This window comes from Globicephala melas, chromosome 20, assembly GCF_963455315.2.
Source record: "Globicephala melas chromosome 20, mGloMel1.2, whole genome shotgun sequence".
NCBI lineage: Eukaryota > Metazoa > Chordata > Mammalia > Artiodactyla > Delphinidae > Globicephala > Globicephala melas.
Window position 1 is genome coordinate 4862601 of NC_083333.1, and position 22795 is coordinate 4885395.

The 22795-nt window shown below is 51.3% G+C and overlaps 2 protein-coding genes across 8 annotated transcripts in view; one reads left to right on the plus strand and one right to left on the minus strand.

The window, feature by feature from the left end:
* SUPT6H (SPT6 homolog, histone chaperone and transcription elongation factor) overlaps nucleotides 1-11516 on the plus strand; it is a 31281-nt gene extending 19765 nt beyond the window's left edge. For 2 of the 3 annotated variants that reach the window (XM_030862022.3, XM_030862023.3), the window contains exons 24-37: nucleotides 584-711; nucleotides 1838-2045; nucleotides 2575-2722; nucleotides 3158-3300; nucleotides 4223-4363; nucleotides 5915-6110; nucleotides 6511-6749; nucleotides 7305-7418; nucleotides 7591-7715; nucleotides 9449-9561; nucleotides 9963-10040; nucleotides 10137-10303; nucleotides 10774-10961; nucleotides 11222-11516. In XM_030862022.3, the coding sequence (XP_030717882.1) occupies nucleotides 584-711; nucleotides 1838-2045; nucleotides 2575-2722; nucleotides 3158-3300; nucleotides 4223-4363; nucleotides 5915-6110; nucleotides 6511-6749; nucleotides 7305-7418; nucleotides 7591-7715; nucleotides 9449-9561; nucleotides 9963-10040; nucleotides 10137-10303; nucleotides 10774-10961; nucleotides 11222-11408 (2175 nt within the window). In that variant the 3' untranslated portion in view covers nucleotides 11409-11516. Of the gene's footprint in view, nucleotides 1-583; nucleotides 712-1837; nucleotides 2046-2574; nucleotides 2723-3157; nucleotides 3301-4222; nucleotides 4364-5914; nucleotides 6111-6510; nucleotides 6750-7304; nucleotides 7419-7590; nucleotides 7716-9448; nucleotides 9562-9962; nucleotides 10041-10136; nucleotides 10304-10773; nucleotides 10962-11221 lie in introns of those variants that run through there. The other variant, XR_009560490.2, reaches the window with a different exon arrangement.
* A 1717-nt stretch (nucleotides 11517-13233) lies between these two features.
* On the minus strand, nucleotides 13234-21132 carry PROCA1 (protein interacting with cyclin A1). Of its 5 annotated transcripts, none has more exons than XM_030862025.3 (6): nucleotides 20678-21132; nucleotides 17231-17555; nucleotides 16868-16954; nucleotides 14599-14734; nucleotides 14163-14318; nucleotides 13242-14075 (listed from the first exon to the last, which is right to left on the minus strand). In XM_030862025.3, exons 2-6 carry the CDS (start codon nucleotides 17289-17291, stop codon nucleotides 13397-13399), a joined length of 1119 nt encoding a protein of 372 aa, XP_030717885.2. In that variant the 5' UTR covers nucleotides 17292-17555; nucleotides 20678-21132; the 3' UTR covers nucleotides 13242-13396. The 5 variants fall into 5 exon arrangements, 4 of the variants coding, with proteins under 4 accessions (XP_060147155.1, XP_060147154.1, XP_030717885.2 ...); XM_060291170.2 differs by lacking the exon at nucleotides 20678-21132 and adding an exon at nucleotides 19986-20664; XM_060291172.2 differs by lacking the exon at nucleotides 14163-14318 and having other exon boundaries at nucleotides 13234-14075.
* Nucleotides 21133-22795: the final 1663 nt, after the last annotated feature.

A 22795-nucleotide genomic window follows, 5' to 3' on the forward strand; every position in this document is an offset into this window, starting at 1 on the left:
TCTTCTTTGTGGTGCGCGGGCTTCTCATTGCAGTGGCTTCTCTTGTTCCAGAGCTCGGGCTCTAGGCGCGCGGGCTCAGTAGTTGTGGCACGCGGGCTCTAGAGCGCAGGCTCAATAGTTGTGGCGCATGGGCTTTGTTGCTCCGTGGCATATGGGATCTTCCCAAACCAGGGCTCGAACCCGTGCTCCCTGCATTGGCAGGCAAATTCTTAACCACGGTGCCACCAGGGAAGCCCAGGATAGTGGGGGGTTTTTCCCTAGTGGAAAAAAAAGATTTCAATACAGAGGAGGGTATGTAGCGATCTTCAAGAGTATTTGTAATTTTTTTTTTCTTAATATGGGGTGGCTACTTGACTGTATCATTAACTTTGAAGCAATACGTTAGGTATGTAATATCTTCGCTTGGCATAGTGTAGTCTTTTAACATAATTTTTTTAGTAGCAGTTAGTATGGTGTAGTGCTCAGTTAGATATCGGGGTGTGGCGGCAAAATTCCCATCATGGAGGGTTTCCCAGAGACCTGAAAGCAGGCTGGGAGGTGGGGCCTGCCTACTGCTCCAGCTTACTCCAGTCTGCTCTTCTAGATCCTGAAACAGAACAACACCAGGCTCGAGAGCCGGACCCAGCTGGTCACCATGTGCCACATGGGTCCCAAAGTCTTCATGAATTGCGCTGGCTTCCTCAAGATCGACACGGCCTCCCTGGGGGACAGGTGATGCCCTCTGCCTGGGTGGGCCAAGAGGAATTCTCTTGGGCTTTGCTTTGGGGATTCAGGGATTAGGGCTGTCAAAGGGCCACAAGCTGTTTAAATTAGGAAATGTTTTAAAGCAAAGGTGAGGAACCTTTATTTAGTCAAGAGCCTCTGACCTATGGAAAAGATCAGTTCAATTATGTGAAGCTTTTTTGTGAGAGAAACATAAAAAGAACCAACTTAGTTTATAAATTAAGGACAGAAAACATAAGACTTGGTTCAGTAAACACATACTTGATCTGTTGTTAATGGTTTGTTGTGGCTAGATAAGGGTGGGAATAGAAGGGGCAGTGGAGAAGCAGTGTGGGGGTCTGAGGCATAAGGAAGGGGGAGAGAGATTTGGTATGTTTTGAGATGATGTTATTGAGAGAAAGTTCTATTCACTTGGACTTTGGACTTCACTATTGACCTCTTCCTCTCCAGAAGTTATCAACTCAGTCTTTGGAGGATCTTTTCCACGGGCACATAGCTCCTCATTCAGTAATGGAAATCAGTGGGGAAATAGGCTTCAAGTTCTAAAACTTCATTTTCCACCCAGCTTTGCTGTAACACTCCACGAATAACATAGGTCCATGTGAGTGCACGGGCAAGACCAGCCTGGGAAGGCTTTATGGGGGAAAGTAGCTGTCAGCAAATTCTCAAAGGTCTTCTTCCCCCTTCTTGTTTTATCTTATTATAAGACTTATATAAGTTCATGATATAAAATTCAACATATAGAAATATTATGCAGAAAGTGGAAGTCCCCCATAATCCCACCCCCCAGAGATAATTACCATAACAAGTTGATGTATACTACAACTTTTCTAAATTTTATTTTTGCTATGCATTTACTAACTACCCATTTACTACAAAAATGGGATCATACGGTTCATAGTGTTTTGCAGTGCATTTTTCACGTATCAATATATTGTGGCCATCTTTCCATGTCAGCACACATAGATCTACCTCATTCTTTTTAATGGCTGTATAGTATTCCATTGTATGGAGGTACCCTAATTTATTTAACCAGTTCCCCATTGGTGGACATCTGGGTTGTTACTAGAAGCTTCTCGTTATATATCCTGCCCCTTTTCTGCCTTTCCTTCAGCACTGACTCATATATTGAAGTCCTTGATGGTTCCCGAGTTCACCCTGAGACCTATGAGTGGGCCAGGAAGATGGCAGTGGATGCTCTGGAATATGATGAATCAGCTGAGGATGCCAACCCTGCAGGGGCCCTTGAGGAGATCTTGGAAAACCCAGAGCGACTCAAGGACCTGGACTTGGATGCCTTTGCAGAAGAACTGGAGAGGCAGGTGGGTGACAGTGTAGAAGGCCTGGCACAGAAACTATCCCAAGTGGCCTAGTTGAGAGGAGACTTAGGCAGCAAGTCCTCAGAGAAGCCCTAATAGTGTTAGTGTAGGAGACCTGATCCTTCTCCCTCCCCATGCTGTGCTGGGTTTCTCAAGGAAGTTTTCAGTCTGCTTATTAAGGAGCCGAGGACGTCTCGGAGACTGCTGTAGTCATTGTTGGGGGCACATTGCGAGGGAGCTGGGAGGGGGTGAGTAGCAGGATTTCCTTCTAGGCCCTCTTTCCTCCTTTCCAGTGGTGCGGTTTTGCATTTGTCTGTTTTACACATTGGGGTTCCGTGAGGCATTTTTATCAGAACAGTGTTCTGTGGCTAAGAAAAAGTTTGAAAACCTCCTTTAGTCCTTTAGTAAATGTTGGGGGGATAGAAGAGAAACCCTGACAGGAGCCAACTGGCCTACTTCTTTCATTGAAACCCCTGATGGCTCAGTTGGGGAGCAGTTGCAAGGCTCTTCTTGACGGGGGCTTCTTCCCCAGGGCTATGGTGACAAACACATCACTCTGTATGACATCCGAGCAGAGCTGAGCTGTCGGTATAAGGACCTCCGGACAGCCTATCGCTCTCCCAACACAGAGGAAATCTTCAATATGTTAACCAAAGAAACACCAGAGACCTTCTACATTGGTAAATTCTGTGTCTGTTTTTTAGCTGGAGGAGGATACATAGGGGTGAGGGGATGCGTTTACTGTACACATTCATACCAAGCAACAGTTCCCAGCAGAATGAGGCAGGTTTGTACTGTAGGTGGGAAAGACCAGGGAAACTTTTAAGAAGATTATAGCGCCCTGAGCTGGAAGTCAAAGCTGAGTTCAAGGTCAGATTATGCTTTTAACCTGCTGCTGTGGGGTCTTCATGGGGTCAGTCTTATGGCCTCATTTTCCTGTCATCAAATGAGGGGAAAATCTCCCTTTTTGAGGATGTGACGGAAATCAGTGGAGATGCTCTAGGACAGAAGTTCTGTCATTAAACAGCTGGTGGGAAGGAGTTACCTCTCCCGTTCTCTTAGCCTGCTTCCTGTTCTCTTCTTCCCTTCCCTCTCCTCCTCTCCCGTTCCTCCAGGAAAGCTCATTATCTGCAACGTCACTGGCATCGCCCATAGGCGTCCACAGGGTGAGAGCTATGACCAGGCAATCCGCAACGATGAGACAGGGCTATGGCAGTGCCCCTTCTGTCAACAGGACAATTTCCCTGAACTAAGCGAGGTACGTGCTGCATTGTTACCATGGTAACTCTGAATTTCCTCTATTGAATGGTCTCAGTGCCCTAGAAAGGAACCAAGAATGGGGATAGTTTAGATGACACTTTACCAAGTGAATACACAAAGAAGGAAGAGGGCTGGAATGCATATAGGCCTAACATGAAGTCCCTCTGTATGCTAGTCAGAAATGATCTATGTGGTTTTTTCTGTTCTCGCTCAACCCTTAATCCTTGTTTCCCATTCTCTGAGGATGTAGCTCAACCAGAGTAGAGACAAGAGGATATATGCATTTCTCACATACAGTGTAGGCACTGTGTCCCTATGCTAGTTAGAAGGTATCTGTAAGGCTCCCTTCAATGTTTTCATTGTCCACACACATCTTAATTTTTCCCACATTCTTCTAGACATCATCTGCTTTTCTCATGGTTAGAACTCATAAAAGCCATCCTGAAAGCTTGTTCTGGATCCTCAAATGTTATTTAGGCAGACTGTAAAATAGACAGTTTCTTAACTTTACCCAATAAAGGAAGCTGGTGAGATTTGTCCAGGTTATAAAAGAGCCAAGGTGTGCCTGGTTCACTGAAATGAGTTGTTCTGAGGAGACTGACAGAGATATTTCACAGAGATGCCCACTAGGTCAGAACAGAATGGGAGGGAGGGGCTTCAGTTGTAGCTGGAGGGACATATAAATTAGATTAACATAAAAAAATTGGTCTGATGGCCAGTGGTGCCAAACATGAGTTATGAGTCAAGGAACTTTGGGAATATTCAAATTCTGTGTTGCTGGGTGACTAAGTCGTTGTGTTCTCACATCATGATGCCAGTGTCAATGGTAAAATGAATTACAGCACTCCTGGCAGCTCTTTTCTGAATGTGTGATCTCCAGAATCTTAATGATCAAGCTCCTCTCCTGATGCCCTCTTTAGGTCTGGAACCACTTTGACAGTGGTTCATGCCCAGGCCAGGCCATCGGTGTCAAAACAAGGCTAGACAATGGTGTCACTGGCTTCATCCCCACCAAATTCCTCAGCGACAAAGTGGTAAAGCGGCCGGAGGAACGAGTGAAGGTAGGTGAATGACTGGGGTAAGGCCCCTGGTGCAGTTTTCAGCTGCCCAAATCAGGCTGGCTTTGGGCTGTCCCCACCAGCAGTTAGGCTCTGTTCCCAGTGGCTCCTGGTGGGGAGCATTTCAGGAGGATTTATAACCAGTTGAGTGAAGTCAGGGCGAGAACCATCTGTCTGAATGAGGAGCAGCTTTTGTGCCCTGCCTTTGTGAAATTTCATCAAATTGCCGGCCCTTTGAGAGAGGGCTCTCTCTTCCTGCGTGGGAAGCTGTGGTTTAGTCCGGCGGGCAGGAAGCAGGGCCCAGCATTACATGCTGCGAAGCAGAAAGGCTAAGCTCCCTTTCTGTTCTAGTATTCTCTTGTCAGAGCTGCCATTTATTCTGCACACACTAGATACCAGCCCTTGACATTTACATATGTTGACTCAAATCTCACAGCCTGATGGGGAAGGAAATACTACCTTCTCTTTTCAGAGAAATTTGAGTGCCTTTTCCAGGATCAGCTGGTTTGTTAGTGATACAGCTGGTACCACATCTGCCAAATTCTCTGGTTCTAAGTGTTGTGAACCCCTGAGCCTATGGACTTAGGAAGGCTGGGGAAAGACATTCCGAATACAGGCATACCTGATTTTATTGACCTTTGCAGATACTGTTTGTTTGTTTGTTTGTTTTTACACATTTAAGGTTGGTAGTAACCCTGCATCAAGCAAGTCTATCAGTACCATTTTCCCAACAGCATTTGATCACTTCGTGTCTCTGTGTCACATTTATGTGTGGTAATTCTCACAGTATTTCAAACTTTTTCATTATATTTGTTAGGGTGATTTGTGACCAGTAGTCTTTGATGTTAGTCTTGCAAAAAGATTAGGACTCACTAAAGGCTCAGGTGATGGTTAACATTTTTAAGCAATAAAGTATTTTTTAACGAAGGTATGTACATTTTTTAAAACATAATAGTGTTGCACCCTTAGTAGACTATAGTGTGAACATAACTTTTATATGTACCGGGAAACTAAAAAATTCTTGTGACTCACTTTATTGTGATATCTGCTTTATTGCGGTGGTCTGGAACTGAGCCTGCAATATCTCCAAGGTATGCCTGTAAATGAAGCTAGGGAGATTTTCAGAAGGAGAGCCATGCAGATGACTGGGTTTTGTCACTCTTTAGACAGAAGAGCTCAAATCAGGGGTAAAGTACAGAAAATAGCTACTACTTTGCTTTCCCTCCAGAAAGGGCAGCCAGACTTGGATCACATCCTAGCAGCAATAATTAGGCAGCTTTATGAGAAAAAGAGAATATTACCAGTGACAGAATATGTCCCAGGAGGCTTCAGTTGGTTTTTCTGCCTAGAGTGGGAGGCATCAGTACAGAGCACAGACTATAGTCTGCAGACGAAACTGAACTCTGAACTCCTGCTAATCTGCCACTCAGTAGCTGGCTGGCTTTGGGCAGTCACTCCACCTTTCTGCCTGGACTTTGCTTTTCTCACATGTAAAATAGGGCATCGGGCTAGACCATCTTTGTCCCTTCCAGCTCAAATGTTCTGTGGATCTAGGTGGGAATGACTGTTCACTGCCGCATCATGAAGATTGACATCGAGAAGTTTAGTGCAGACCTGACCTGCCGCACCTCAGACCTCATGGACAGGAACAACGAGTGGAAACTGCCCAAGGACACCTACTATGACTTTGACGCTGAAGCAGCAGACCACAAGCAGGAAGAGGACATGAAACGGAAGCAGCAGCGGACCAGTGAGTGTGCCCATGACCATGCCTGTGCACCCCAAGTCCTGGCAGCTCTCCCTCTGCAGGATGCACTGCTGACTGCTCAGCTTCCCAGTGGGAGTGAGTGCTCAGCTCTGAGGTGCTGAGACCCAGAGGCATCATGAAAGGGAGCCATTGGCAGGGCTGGAAGCTGGGGTCTTCTTGGGTCACATTTTCTTTGCTAATGCACTGTGACTCTTAAAGCTTCATTCTCTCAGCACCCAGGGGCCCAGGTTAACATATCGTTCATATCAGAGAATCCAGGCCCAGAGAGGGTGAAAGAGTCTCAGAATTAAGTAGTGGGTCAGAGATTAAGCCATGGCCTGTCCCATTGATGTTGGCTCCCAGTCCCATCTCCTGATCTATACTTTTTTCCTGCTCTCTTCAGCATATATCAAGCGAGTGATTGCACACCCGTCCTTCCATAATATAAATTTTAAGCAAGCAGAAAAAATGATGGAGACCATGGACCAGGGTGACGTGATCATCCGACCGAGCAGCAAGGGTGAAAATCACCTGACAGTGACCTGGAAGGTCAGTGACGGCATATACCAGCACGTGGATGTGCGGGAAGAGGGCAAGGAAAATGCCTTCAGCCTGGGAGCCACCCTGTGGATCAACAGTGAGGTGAGAGGCAGCCCCTGCCTGCACTAGCATCCCCACTCCTGCTTCCAGAAACAAACCACTTTCACCTTAGTTACTGGTATGCATTGTATTTTAGCTATACAGAGCAACAAAACAGGAGGTTGGTTATGAAATGAGTAATTTGATACCAGTTTTGTATATTTTGCACTTCTTTCCCTGTTCTCCAGATTTTAAAATAGACTAGAGAACCGCTGGAGGAAGAGGAGAAAATACACATGCAAGCGCTTCGTGCACGACACACACACACCAAATTTCTTTGTCCTGTTTTCAGTGGAGAGAAATTTTATGAAGCCCCCTATTGTTCCCAAGCACTAAGGGAGAACTAAAGTTATGAATTAAAGGATTTTGTGCCTTGTAAGCTAATAAATCTGGGCATGACTCAGACAGATGGATAAATTCAGGGGACTTTGCAGCAGAGTGAGGCTGCAGCAGGGCTGGGAAGTTCCTCCCCTCCAGTGGGTTCTCTTCCAAGTGGATTTGATGAAAGGCTGAATCTCAGCTCTGGATATGACAGTCGGGGCCTTTTTCTTCCCACAGGAATTTGAAGACTTGGATGAGATTGTTGCCCGCTATGTTCAGCCTATGGCATCCTTTGCCCGGGACCTTCTGAACCACAAGTATTATCAGGACTGCAGTGGTGGGGACCGTAAGGTGAGCCCAGGGCCCTGCAAGGGATGACACCTCCCAGTCACTTACGGATGTATGGTTTCCCTTCAGTGTAGGGGATGCTCAGCTGGTGAAGGAGGTGTACATCATGTGTGAGCCAGACATTGTGTACCAAGCATGCTGCTATCCCAACCTCTCCCCCTCATTCTACCCCCAGAAATTAGAGGAGCTGCTCATCAAAACTAAGAAGGAGAAGCCCACCTTCATTCCCTATTTCATCTGTGCCTGCAAGGAACTGCCCGGCAAGTTCCTACTGGGATACCAGCCCCGGGGTAAACCCAGGTGAGCACTGGTGCTGAGAAGGTGCTGCCACTGGGGTCCACAGATAGGCTAGCAGGCCCCCAAACAGTACTCTCTCTGGTTCTGCTTGACTGCCTTTCTCCTCTTATCTGTTCAGAGTGGAGGTGGAGGTTGGAGGTGGGGAAAGAGGGTGATGATTTAGAGGCAAAAGGCAGACTGAATAAGAAAGGTTCTTTAATCAACCCTGTGAAAAGGAGTTCCCTTCACCTCTTCTCCCTCCCAGAGAGTGATAGAAATTACCAGACACTCTCTCCACCTGACTGGCAAAGATGGGGGCCAACACACTGGTCACTCCTTCCACTCTCTGCTTCACCCTCACCAGGGCTTTTCAGCACACGGTGGCTCACTGTTGCTGTGGTGAGCCTGTGCTGAACGGGGATAGGTCAGGAAAGCATCTCTTCAGTCACCAACCTGCTCCGCTCCCTTCTGTGTATGACTGACAGGCTGGCCTTCCTAGGTATTCCTCTATCCCAAAGGAGTCCCTCCTTTGTTCACCCTGCATCAGACAAAGTCTGATTTCCTTAGGCCTGCTTTCTTTGTGTCCCTTACCCAGACTGATAGCCATACTAGCCTTCTCTACTCCCCCATCCTCCCTTTGGTCCTTGGCCACAGCTTGTGCCTTTCTGCTCTTAGTCCTGTACTGCTCGCACATGATGCACAGTGTGGGCTCTATTAGGAGGGGCTCAGAGGCCAGAGGACAAGAAGCTCTAGACTCTGGACCCTGCACCATCGTGGGCATTTCTGGAATATTGTGCTTGTTTCTGAGAAGCCTTTTCTGACTCACCAGCATGCTTCCAGAAGATGGCAGCCAGGGCCATGTGGCGGTTGGAAACTATCCCATGAGCAACAGTTGAACAAACAGGGGACTTTAACCAGGAGCAGAGGCAACATGATAGCGTCCCTTGGAAAGGGGTACAAACTCCTTGTGGTGCAGAATGAACAGCAGTTGGGTAGAAGATCTAGGAAGCAGGTTTCAGCTTAATATGAGTCAGCACATTGCCGTACTTATTAGCGTTGACTGTTGGCTGTTGACAGCTGTCCTTTATTGAGCACAACCTGTTTTAAGTGTTGTGATAAGTGCTTTATGTGTTGTCTCATTTATTCCTCATACCCACGCTATAGGTTTAAGTGCTGTTATCCTCATTTTACAAATGAGGCCGAGATTCAGGTTTAGTAACTTGGTACAAAGCCATATAGGTGATGAGTGGCAGAGACAAAACTGGAACAAGGACTGGGTCTGAACCCAGAGCCCATCCTCTGATCCACTCTCTGCTCTGGCAAAGTGTTAAATAAGGGCAGACCAACCACCGTCAAGAAGCACTTCCAGATTCCGGCTCGTGGGGAGCTGTGCTTTGCTGCCCTGGGAGGCCCCTCCCAACCCTGACACTCTGTGATCTCAGTAACCCTCACCTGCAGTGTGCTGCCAACATACTGCAGCGCAGGACGGTGGCCCAGCCCCCAGCAAGGCTTCTTCCGGCAGCCTGAACATAGCACACCAGGGGCTGCTGACTCCTGGCGTTGACTGGACTCTGCTGTGCCCTCCTCACCTCACCCAGAGTGCAGCCTCCTTTTACAGGGTCAGGGACTGGCTCTTTTATCTCTCCTTTCCCCCAGCACCCAGTGTGGCTACTTCACATGGTGGAAATCTGCTCTGGCCGCTCTCTTACAGCTGGCCACAAGTGGTATCTGATGCACGTTTCCTCCCAAAATCCCAGGATAGAATATGTAACAGTGACTCCAGAAGGATTCCGGTACCGGGGCCAAATCTTCCCGACTGTGAATGGCCTTTTCAGATGGTTTAAGGATCATTATCAGGATCCTGTACCAGGTGAGTTCTACTCTCTCTGACTTGTGGAGTGTGGTTGAGGGACACCTAAGTGCTGAGTCAAGATAATCACTAGCCTTCTACAGGAGGGGCTGGGGCCTAGGCTGTCATTGTAGTTCTCTTAATTCCTATTCCATCTTCCACTTTGCCTGTACAGCTTCCCTATTTTTTTTTAATTTATGTATTTATTTGGCCACACCACGTGGCTTGTGGGATATTAGTTCCCCGACCAGGGGTTGAACCCATGCCCTCAGCAGTGAGAGTGCAGAGTCCTAACCACTGGACCGCCAGGGAATCCCCCCAGCTTCCCTTCTTTCCACCCACCTCAGTACCTCTCCCAGCCCCCCAGTTGTAAAACCAGAAGTAGGTTTCTGGTGAGACATAATTTGGGCCATTTCTTACAGGCATCACCCCCAGTAGCAGCAGCAGGACCCGGACACCTGCCTCTATCAATGCTACCCCAGCCAATATCAACCTTGCAGGTAAGGAGCTCGTGCTGGGGACTGGGGGTAAGAGGGATGGAGCTAGAAGGACTGTCACCTCTAACATGCCCATCTCCCACCTCTGTGTGCTTACAGATCTGACACGGGCTGTGAACGCCCTGCCCCAGAACATGACCTCACAGGTGTTCAGTGCCATTGCTGCCGTGACAGGACAAGGCCAGAACCCTAATGCCACCCCGGCGCAGTGGGCCTCCAGCCAGTATGGCTATGGCGGCAGTGGAGGGGGCAGCAGCGCTTACCACGTACGTGGCTTGGGGAGGAGGCTCCCTGCAGAGGGTGGGGAAGGGTGAAAGGGAACGGTCATCCTTTACCAGTCTGTGTCCATAGACTGGCCTCTGCAGTGCCCACCACGAGGGCCTTCCTAAGGAGAGGATGCTACCACAGCATTAGGAACTGTCTCCAGCAGATGTTCCTTTTTCTCAGGCCCATTTAAGGGGAACGGGAATGAGAGAAGTTCTGACCTTTCCAGAGTCTTTTGGGATCTTTAGAATCCTCAAGCCTCTAGCAACCTCAAGTGGTCAAGGGTGCACTGTGTTGTTGTGCCAGGTCCCATCGTGTTGGCCTGCCTCTGCTGCTCAGAACCACACACTGCTCAGGAGAGGGTCAGCTGGAAGGCTCTGGATGGAGCCCAAATTTTCAGCTTGCCAGAAATTCACAGAAAAACCAAATAAGCACAAAACCCGTCCCGATTCAACTGTTCACCTTTCTCCAGGTGTTCCCGACGCCAGCCCAGCAGCCGGTGGCCACGCCACTAATGACCCCCAGCTACTCCTACACAACCCCAAGCCAGCCCATCACCACACCACAGTACCACCAGCTACAGGCCAGCACCACCCCTCAGTCTGCCCAGCCCCAGCCCCAGCCCTCCTCCAGCTCCCGGCAACGGCAGCAGCAGCCAAAGTAAGTATACAGATGGTGGCACAGAACAGGTTATTAGTAGAGGGAGGTGCTCTGGATCTTCTGACAGCCATGGCCCAGGTGATGTCCCCAGGAGGACTACTTTCTGGGAGAAGAGGGAAGAACACAATGTGGCAGCAGGCCATGGCTGCTGTCCATAGAGGCGAGGTCCATTTCTGCAAGAATGGATGCTCACCAGTGATTGCTGGGAAGGCTTTCTTCTAGAGAGTCCCAGTCTCAAAGGCCCTTGTTCTCCCTCCCAGGTCCAACAGCCATGCAGCCATCGACTGGGGGAAGATGGCGGAACAGTGGCTGCAGGAGAAGGAGGCAGAACGGCGGAAACAGAAGCAGCGGCTGACACCTCGGCCCTCCCCCAGCCCTATGATCGAAAGCACCCCCATGTCTATTGCTGGCGACGCCACCCCACTCCTGGACGAGATGGATCGGTAGGGGGCCTGCTCCTAGGACTCTGGTTACCTCTGAGGCTGGGAGAGGCCTGGCTGCCCATTGCCTCACTCCTTGCCCCTCCTTTTCTGTCCATAAAGTGGAGTGAATTGACGTTCTCTTTGGTGGTCAGCCTGGATGGGTGACAGTCTGGATGACCTTGCGCACTTGAGCTCAGTGTACGCTAGGCAACAATACTCCCACTCCAGGTCCTCACCGACCACCTGTCCTGGGACCAGGCTGGGAAGGGAGTGTGGCAGGGAGGAAGAAGAGGAAGAAGAAAATGAGAGTGGAACAGTTTTGTATTCTACTCCCTACAAGCCATTTTGAGCTTCTGCTCTCACCTGACTCTAGGCTGTGACGGAGCACCAGCTCAGCACGTGAGTCTCCCCCAGCTCTCGTGGGGAGATGAATGCTATTTATTCAGTTTGGGACAGGAGAGAGGAGGGAAGGTATTTCTGACCGATACCAACAGCTTGGGTGGCTATCAAAGCAGGATCACAAGGGACGTAGGGGAGCAGTGCTAACCTGCCCAGCCCCACCTGGCTGCCCCTACCCCCTGCTGCCACGCTTCCTGCCCGTCATTTGAATAAACAGTGTTTCTACAGAGCACTTGGCAAAGCCTCTCTCCAAGTCTCCAGCTCTTGAGGGGGAGCTTTCAAAGCAGTGTTTGGAGCTCTGAGGGCTCCCTTGACTCCCTCTTCCAGGCCATCAGAGAGGCAGGGACTTAGAGAGGAGCAGGTGGCTTCTGTACCATGTTGCCTAGGGTCACATCCCTGTTCCACTTCCCAGCCCTGTGACCTTGAGCGAGTTCCTGTTGTCTCTAAGCCGGCTTTCTTATCTGTAAAATGGAGATGATGATACCTAGCTCAGCAGGGCAGCTGTGAGGACTAAGAAAGAATGTGTGAAGTGCTAAGTCCAGTGCCTGGGACCTCATCAGGCCTCAGGAAATGTTAGCAGCTGCTATTACACTCACACACAGCCACCCCATCCACTGTGCCTTCTAGTCTTTTCTGGCACATGGGAGAAAGGCCACAAGTCAATCTGGGTGTCTCCACTTGAACCCTGCACCTCTCTCTCCCCTTTTTGCCGGCTGGGCCTTGGTCTCTGACAGTACCTCCACGTGAGTCAAGTGTATCTCCCCCAGGATGGGCCCCCCACTCACCTGGTCCCACACACACACAGCCCTGACGAAGAGAGCTGACTAGTTGCTTCCCCCAGCCCCATTGCCTCTTTTGTTCTGGACTGATCTCCCTGTGTTTCTTCACTAGGGCTTAACCTCAGAGCTTTGCCTGTCAGCTCTGGGAAAGCAGAGCTTTCCCCCTTCCTTTCCTCTGCTTGGGGCTCAGCAGAGAAGTCAGAAAAGGCCACTGCTGCCCAAACTTGGAGAGCTTCCCGCCTTGCTTTCCTTCATTCAAGATCCCTTTGGCTGTTTGTTGGCAAGAGTTGGGGGAAGGGGCTGGCCTTCTGACAGGAATTCAGCACAAAAGGCCTAGAAGGGCCTAGCAGGAGCAGGGCCACACCAGCTGGGAAGGTTCATCATGTTCCTTTTGATGCCACCAGCACCTGCCCCAGGGCCACTTAGAGTAGGGAAAGGCCAGGCAAGGCAGCACAGAGTGGGTTAAAAGGTTCAATTTATGAGTGGTATCACTGCACACAATGCCTATCACCAAGTGGATTTTGCACAGACCTGTCTCCCAGTAGACAGGAAGCCGCCTTCCCACCCAGAGGTGCTCTTCTCCTGCCCTGGACCTAAGATGTTACAGAGAAACGGGCTGTGCCCCTTCCCTGCCCTCCCACCTGCCTTCTCTGGGCTTCCTCTTGAAAGACGGATTGCCCTTCAGAAACACCTGCAGCTCCTTAGCCCCTTGGCTCCAGTTATGCCCAGACGCTGCCCCCCCGCCCCCCAGAAATAGCCAGGTTGGAGGGAGAGAGAAGCAGGGGGTCAGCTACAGGTTTGATCGTATTTATTCTTCGCCCTGGTCGCCCTGGCCTCAGCTGAGATTGGGGTTTGATGCTGGGGGATATTTCCTCATGTTGGCCTTCTTGACTGGTGAGGTCTTCATCCTGGGCTTCATGGCCTGGACCCCGTTCTTCTCTCTCTTCCTGGGTGATAAAGACTCCACAATATCCTTACTGGAGGGTTCCTCCCGCCCAGGGTCATTGTAACTGTCCAGATCTCGCCAGCTGTCTGGGCTGGACTCTGACATCCTGGCCAACTCTCTTGGGCTTAACGATTGGCTTAAGTCTGGAGGTGATTCTGATTTAACTGGGCTTTTCTTCTTAGTCAACTTGCCCTTCTTGACTTTTTTCTTCACCTTTGCTTTTTCATCCGTCTCCTCCTCCTTGTCTTTCTCTTTTCCCTTTTTCTTCTTTATCTTCTTGATCATCTTATTGCCCTGGGACTTCCCTGTGGGGCTTTCGGAACGCCAGATGGTGATGGGAGTTGCTAAGTCAGGGGTACCTGTGACCATGCCCATACCTGTGTTGGTGAGGAGGGCAGGGGGCCCCACCTGGGTCGGGATGGGAGGCTTGCTTTCTTCCTCCTCCTCCTCCTCCTCCTCCTCCTCCTCCTCCTCCTCCTCCTTCTCTTCCTCTTCTTGGTTTAGGTCATCTGCCCCGCACTCACGGTGGATGGGATGGTGGATCACTGCCACAGAGACAGGCCTGTAGCTTTTGCACCCGGGGGAGAGGAGAACAGGGAAAGATGGTTGACGGAGTGTGGGGGCCAGTGACCCCCATCGGCCCGCCGGCACTCACCAGCCACACCAGAACCGCTCCACACACTCTCCCTCTGGGATGAGCTCAAAGCATGGGCACTGGATGATGTTGAAACAGGCCGAGTCCACATCTTGGGAGCAGGTTAGGCCCACATCTCCGGAACTGCTATATGTCTTCTCTGAGCAGTCCTTCAGCCTGCCACACAGGGGACTCAGGCTGGCTCCCCTGCCTCCACGACTCCCCAGGGGCCCAGAGCAAGAAGCCTGAGGGACAGCAGGCTTGCACTGGGTTCAGCCCAGTCTGCCAAAAGACCTCCCCGTGGCTCCTGGAACACAAGCCAGGTTTACAGAAGCTGGGGCCGGGCTGGCAGCACCAGGTCAGAGCTGAAGCAGGGAACCACAGTGAAAATTTTGGATCTGGCTCTACCCAGGAGTCTCTCCTGGGCTGTGGGTCTCCCAAGGAGGAGGGCCCTTACCTAGAATCACAGTCACAGTGGCTGATACAGTGCAGGTGCACGTCGTGGTGGCCATAGTCAGAGGTGAAAGGATGGATGATGTGCCCGGTGCACTTTCTGTGTTTCCAGCAGCACCCGTCAGTGTCCTTGAATTCACCTGACAGGGTAGGAGTCTGGGGTAAGAGTGGGTCGTACTGCGCAGCAGCAGCAACATACCTGGATCTCCCTTCCCACAGCTCAATATAAAGGCTTCACCAGGTTCACCTGCTGCCACCATCGTCCCTCCCTCCCCCAGAGCTGTTTCTTTTTTTTTTTTTTTTTGGCCGCACCATGCAGCTTGTGGGATCTCAGTTCCCCCAACAAGGGATTGAACCTGGGCCCCGACAGTGAAAGTGCCAAGTCCTAACCATTGGACCGCCAGGATTCCCCACACAGCTGCTTCTACTGCTGAGTAGTAACAACTCAGCCCAGCGCTCTCCTCTCCCCAGTCCACTGCGTGTGACTCTGCCTGCCCCTCGCAGACTCCCAGGACAGTGTCTCACCAAGTCCCCCTTGCTGTCCTGTGACACCTGCCTCTTCCCCTCCCCTGCCTTCTGTGGGAGCCTACCTTCCTTCCCAGGGCCCTCTGCTGACTCCTGCCTGCCCCTCACCCCGTGCTCGGAGTTGTCAGCTACCCCACTGCACAGAGTACCTGGGTAAGGGAGGGCCCTCTTGCCATGGCAGACGGGAGCACCACTTCAGAGTCCCCAGCAGTTAAACCTGGCGGCAGCAGCATCCTCAGTTCCTACGCCTGCCCCACACAGGCCCAGGAGGCCAGTGTCCAACCGCTCACAGCCTCTGAAGCCACTCCATCCCCAGGGCCTGCTGCAGCATGACAGCTCAAGCCTGGAGGGGAGCTAGGCCTGAGCCTCCAGTGCGTCATGTTCCTTGGCTGCTCCCGCTGACTCTTCCCTTTCCCTCCTTCTCTCTTCTCCCTCTGACACCTTTCTCACTCTCACTTCTCTCCCCTTTCCCAAGCTCACTCTTGATTCTTTCCCTTCTCTTTACTCATCAAGTTCCCATTCCCCATCCATTCTCTCTCCCCAGTCTTAGAGCCACAGACTCAAACAGTCCACCCCTTGTAGGCGACACAGATACCGTGTCCCAGGGCACAGGGGAGAAGCTGCTGGGGAGAGGCCTGGGGATTAGGGGAAAGGCCTGAAGAAAGGTTCCTACCTCTTCTGCTCAGCTGAATGCAAGCCCTGTGCACACACTGGTGTCTCCCAGCCTCCACCCTCACTGCCTCACCTCTGACCCTGCCTAAGGCCCCAGTCTACCAATGGCTCTCCCCTTGGGCCACCATCTAAAACAAGCCCAGGGAGTGATTCCCTGTGCTGAGAGGACAAGGCACCTTCCTGGAGGTTCCCCCTGAACTCCAGCTCCGCCCGCTCCCAGAGGAGGAAGGGGGCTCTGGAGAAAGGGGGTGGGCACTCCCAAGTTCCAGGCCAGCCCAGCTTGGGGTGCTATGGCTGGCTAACTCCCTCCAAACAGGCCAGGAGGACTGTGCCTTTATCCAGCCACTACAAGGGGTGGAACTGGGGCAAGACCTCATACTGGCCACCAGCTAGTAGCTAATCAGGCTGGGGGTGTGTTACTCCAAGTGGCCTTAAAGTTCTTGAGAGATGAGACAGCAGCTTGGTCTGAGCCTTCCCTACATTCTTCCTCCCCTTCCCTCCCCCGCCACCAGGCTCTGGGGGGCCTGGGTCCCCCATACACCCCAGATCCACTTAGTGGCCTCCCTTTCTGCTTCCTTTCCTCCCATGCCCTTTCTCCATCTCAGGGAAATAAGAGGCAGGGGGAGTAAGAGTCCTGCACCACCACCTCGGGCTTTCTCCAGCACGGCTGAACTGGAGCAAAGGGCAGCAGGGTGGCAACTGCTCTGAACTTGTAGTCAGGCCTGGGTCCAAGTCTAGCTGGGTGACCTAGGGCAAGTTACTTTACTTCTCTGAGCCTTCATTTCCTTATTCACAAAATGGGGATGACGGTAATACCTATTTTGCAGGGTTGTTGGGAGGACTCAGTTTACATGTGTCAAAGATATTGGTGCACCATACATAAAGTGCCATACAAAGGAAAGGGGTGATTGTGGCTTCCAGGAAGGGGTGGCCCTCTCTGTCTGGCACAAGGAGGGGTCTCAGGGTAGGGCAGCTGGGTGACCCCTTCAGGACCAAACACTTCCCTCCCTCCTGCCTACCACCAGGTGAGGGGTGGTGGGGACCCCTGGGGCCAGAGATCCCCCAGACAGACCCACCTTCAGAGGAGAAGGTAGATGTGTCAGTGCTGGACGCTACACCAGCCAGCAGATGTCCTCTCTCCCAGCTGGGTAACCTGTTTATATCTGAGAGAGTACAGAGAGGTAACAGCAGCCCCCCTCCCCATACCATTCATTCAAAAAACATTTCCTGAGAAGCTCCAGGTGCAGTCCCCAGAAGATGCAGAGATTAAAAGAACGACACAACAGTCCCTGCTGTCAAGGGGCTGGGGGAGGGCATGAGGAGGGGAGAGGCAGGAGAGGTCTGTGGAACAGTGCATGACAGTAGTGTGCGGCAGACACTGATAGGGAGGGAAATGGTGGGGACAAAGGCCTGTGGGAGGACAGAACAAGGACACCTACTGAGATGGGGATGGGGTGACCTTCTTGGAAGAAGCATAATAGGAGCTGAATCTGGAGTCATGAATAGGAGTGAGCCAGAGTCTAGGCAAGAAGGGACGGTTCCAGGAATTGTCCCAGGGTGTTCCCAAAGACAACTCCAACCGGCAGCAGCTCCATCAGCAACCACAGGGTAGACTCTGCCGCTTCCTTTTTCTGCCACTTAGCTTTGTCCTTTGGGGTACTGGAGCTGAATCCTGCTTAAGGAAGGTAGCTGACTGCTTGGGGACTTCAGCTGGGCTTTCAGTGGCACTCGGTCATCCTTCTACTGGTCCCTGGTGAGCTCCTTCTGTTTTCCACAGCACAGGAAGTACTCAAAATTAATGGAATGAATGAATGAAACTCCAAGCACTTTCCTGGAAACTCCTACCCTGCTTCTGTTCCTCTCAGCACAAAATTTCACCAGCATTATCTATGGCTGTCCCCACCCTCATCAACTTCCAGCCTGGGGAAGTGGCCCTCCTTCCTCCTGCCCAAGCACCTGAACTCTAGGTCCCAGCCAGAATTCTCGCCTTCTGCCTCTTTAGTGTTTGGGGTTTTTTTCCTCCCTACAGGTTATGAACATCTTCAAACAAAACACTCTATGAACTCTGTTTCTCACTCTGCCACTGCATATCCCACCCCTCTTCCTTTTCAATCGAAGTTTATTCACTCCCTCATTTAACGGATGTATTAGCTTTACTAGGCACCAGTGAAGGAAGCCTAGTCCCTACTTTAGTGAGCTCAGAGTCTCTACCTCTCTCTTCTACTCCAGCCACCTACAGCATGGCAGCCATCCCAGCCCCTCTAGCAGAATAGCCCAGGCAAAGGCCACCAGTGATCTAATAGCCAAACCCAGTGGCCTTCTTTTAGTCTCATCTCATTTGACCCTGTTGACCAATCTCTTTCTTCTGCAAACTGTTCCTTTGGCTCCCATGACAGACGCCTCTCATCTCTCTTCCTTCCCAGCTTTTTAGTTCTTTCCTAACTCCTTTGCTGTCCCCTGTTTCTCTGCTGTACCCCTTAAATTGGTGATTACCAAGGTTCTGTCTTTGGTCTCCTTCTCAGAAGAAGCTACAGGCTTGTCTTGGATAATGTTATCCACTTCCATGGTTTCAACATCCACTAATAAAATGACATAAATCTGGGTCTCCAATTCAGACTGCTTTCCTGAGCATGTAGCCAATGTCCTCTTGGACATTCCCAAAACATCAAACCAGCATGTCCCATATGAACCCACCATCTTCTCCCTACCCTTCATGAACCACCTCCTCTTGTATCTTCCATTTCAGAGAGCAACAGACACCTCAGCTAGAAATCTAGGGATCATTCCTTCCCTCACTTCTCACCAACCTGATGACCAAGTCTTGCCATGCCTACCTGCCCCCATATCTGCCTCTGTCTTGGTTTAGACCTTCATTATCTCTGACCAAGACAGCTGGAGTAACCTTCTGCCTGGCCTCCTTGACTTCTGTCTCACTACCCATATCCAGCCCTCACAATGCAGCCAAACCGGTTCAGCACATTCCTCCTCTTTAATAGCATTCCACTGCCTTCAGGATGAGGTAAGAACTCCTTATCAGGACAGAACTGGTCCCCAGGACCCAGGCCCTTGTTCTTCAGTTATAAGTTCCTCTTGTCCATCCATCCCTCTTCCCACCCCTCCCTTTTCCATTCCTTCTCTCCTGCCTCCCACTCCCCAGGAACACCTGCTCATCTTGGAAAGAACAATGCTATCCAAGTAGAATGGGTCACACTTCTCTTTTGCCCCTTTACCCTACGCCAATGTACTTCATGTGTTTATAGCAACTTGAGAAAAAGGCCTATATTTAATCCACCTCTGTATCTATAGATCCTGGAACATGGAAAGTGCTCAGTAAATGTTGGTTGATTGAATGAACACATGAGTAGAAGAGAATAAAGCCCCTATTGGAGCCACAAAGAAGCTATGGCATTGGAGATTCTGCTCAGGGTTCAAACCTGGGGACTTTTCTAGGGAAGGAGAATTGACCTTGGATGAGCATCTTCCTAATATCAGGCACTGTGCTGGGCTTTATTTCGGGGCGGGGGGGGTGCTTTTAAAATATGCCTTTGATTTTAAATCCTCACCAAAGCCCATTTTATGGGTGGGGACAGAGACTTACAGTAAGTAACCTGTCCAAAGACACAAGTTAACAGATGACAGAGGTAGGATTCAAATCCTGTTTTCCTGGCTCCATAGTCTATGCTCTTTCAGCCTGTCTACTTATGGTCCTATCCAAAACCTGCCCTGCCAGCTATCACTTACCATTACGCCGGCTTTTCAACTCTAATATAGCCAATTCCTCACCCTCTGGTTTTACTCAGTCCTGACTCCACAGCCTCCCATATCCAGCCTGGACCCTAAGGTCAGGCCAGAGGAGTGCGAGCCAGAGTCAGGATTCAAACTCTGCTTGCTCTCTCCAGTCACCATGGAAGAGGCTTATATGCAGGGTCCACTGACTAACTCCCCTGACACCCCCAAGAAGCCCTGACAATTACAGTTCTGCCAAGGGGAGGGATTTAATAACTCTCCTCAGATCTTCAGTCGGAGTTTCCGACTGAAGCAGAGTCCAGAGCTCCTCAGCAGAAGTGATTGAAGTTGGACACAGGGGCGACTTCATAATGAATGAGAGTGATAGCTTAAAAGGAAGAGGGAGGCTTGTGGTCTCTTTCTCAGTAGGGCATTATTCTGGGCGCAGGGGCCTAACTCAAAACTCACAGGTGATGCTCATTTGTACAGAATCCTCCCAGTCTGGAGAGCTGAGGCGCTCCCCCCGACCTTGCGGCACAAGGGGTAGGGTTTCAGGTGGGGTACCCGGGCAGCAGAACTGGGGAAGGAGGGAGAGAGGGAGGAAGGAAGGGAGTAACCAAGGAAGGGAAGGAGGAAAGAGGACGGAGCAAGGCAGGGCAGCTCCCGTTTCCTTGGAAATGCCTCCCTGGCCCCGCCCACATCTGGAGGCGATTGTGATGTCACCTGTGGAACTTCCAGCCTTTTTCCTGCCCCAGAGTCAATGAAACCTCCCGCCCCAGCCCCGGCGACTAGTTGGCCGCTGGACCATGGGCTCCAGCCAAGCCCCGCACTTCTTGGGCAGCGGCTTGGGCCCCCGGTGCGGCACAGCAATGCCTTCCAGCCTTACAACCAGAGGCCTCAGCTCTGGCTTCAACCGGACCACCCCAACTGAACGCGCAGGCGGTTCTCTAGGTCCTCAGAACCCCAGTCCTCAATCATTGGTCCATGTCTCGACGTGAGCCCACCCCCAGATCCTAACTCCGCCCCAGCCAGTCCTTGACCCCGCCTCCTTCGTCGGGCTCTCTCAGGTTCCACATCCACCTTGGGTTCTCAAGCCAGCCCCCATGCCACGCCCCCAGCTGGAAGCCCTCGCCTAATCTGCTGCCACGTCCCCTCCTTACCGGTGCTGCTGTCGTCCCATCAGGTGGCATCGTCCTCAGTTTTTTCCTTAGTCCACCTTTCAGTCCTCAGTGTCGTCCTAACCGACATATCTCTCAGCCTAGTTCTTCGTCTCTACAAGACTCTTCCTCGCAGAAGTCCAACCCTGAACCTCAGCTTGGCCGAGTCCAACGTAAACCCCAATCTCAGCTTCGCCCCAGTCCAGCCCTTAACTCCGCCTCGTGCTTGCCCAGTCTCCCGCCTCCCTCCGCTCTAGGCTGCGTTGTCTTAGCCCAAGTCTGAGCTTCCGCTGCGCTCTTCATCCGGGTCCTCCCAGTTCATTCCGGGCCTCTCCCTCTTTGTTCCACTTTAACCTTAGCACCTCCCCGTTATCTCAGGTCTAAACTTTAGCTCAGCCGCTGAGGCCCAGCCCTCAATCCCATCCCTAGTTCCTCTCCAGATCTGCTCCAGGTTTAGTCCTACCCCCAGACCCTAGCCCCGCCCCTAACTCCGTTCTTAGCCCCGCCCCAGCCATTCTCGCAAACTCCGGGCCCCTCCCAATCCTTCGGAACCCAGCAGCTGCCCTTAGCCCCGCCCCCAATCTACACTCGTGCCCCTGCCCGCTTGCCTAGGGAGCTACTCCCACTAAACTCCAACCAGCCATCCTGGCTCTTCCAAGGTCCCTCCTTCCCTGGCGGGAGGCCGGGCTCGCTCTCGCTCTCTCCCCGTCCGCAGGCCCCTCCACTGGAGCCCAGCTAATGAAGACGTGATGTCGGCTCGCAGCCCCCCCCGTGCGGCGCCCACCCACAGCGCCCCCTCCTAGCCCCCATGGGGCACCCTGTATTGAGACAATACTGCCCAATATAGACGTCAACATAGAGCCAAAGAATCGTGGTCACTCTTCCCCCAAATATTTAGTATAATAGTTAAGGTTTTTGAGCTCTTCCTGTGCGTTAGTGCTTTATTTCACTCTTGCAACCTCATGTCGTATCTCCATAGGCTTGCCCCATGCGGGGAGCAGGGCAAGCTGCACGCATAGTCACCTACTACACACGCCCCTCACAGCGCACAGCCCTCTCACCCTTAAGTATAGTATACACACTGCACATGCATGTATCACACTCATAGCGCAGGTAAAAAAATCTACTCACCACACACGGACCAATGCAACACGCACACATGCACACGCCCCTCACATACACCACCCAGAACACAGACCCATACTCCTGCTGCCCACACTTCACACAACACAAACACTCCACAGTACTATGGTGCAGGACACACACACACACACACACACACACACACACACACACACACACACACATACACTCTGTGTAAGGCAAGAGTTGGGGATCACAGTCCTGTAAGGGAACAGAGATGGAAAAACAATTCCAGGAGAGTATGAAAAAAGTGTTACAGCCACATCACTAACTTTCCACACATCACACCTCTCAATTTCTCTTGGTACCAGGCTCCAAAGCCAGGATATGCCTCAAAGGATGGAGAGAAGGGAAAAGGATGTTGCTTAAACTTTGTTTTCTCCAGAGCCATCAAGGGCCTCTCCTGTTGCTGCTCTGCATGATCTCAACCTCCACCTTCCTCAAGACCCAGCAGCCGGAGTGCAGGATCACCACCCAGACCCACTGTACCTTTAGAGAACTCTAAGAACAGCAGGGAGGACTTCCCTGATGGCGCAGTGGTTCAGAATCCGCCTGCTAATGCAAGGGACACAGGTTCGAGCCCTAGTCTGGGAAGATCCCACATGCCGCAGAGCAACTAAGCCCGTGTGCCACAACTACTGAGCCTGCGCTCTAGAGCCCGTGAGCCATAACTACTGAGCCCATGTGCCACAACTACTGAAGCCCACGTGCCTAGAGCCCATGCTCCACAACAAGAGAAGCCCCGCTCACCGCAACTGGAGAAAGCCCGTGTGCAGCAACAAAGACACACACAGCCAAAAATAAAAATAAATAAAAGTTTTAAAAAATAAATAAGAACAGCAGGGGAGGGGAAGCCAGGAGAAGGGGGAGAGTGCAGAAAAGTCAACTCTTCCAGAATAGAGTAGTGGGTAAGAATGGAAGCAAAAGATCAGGATTGACATATATACACTACTATGTACAAAACAGATAACTAATGAG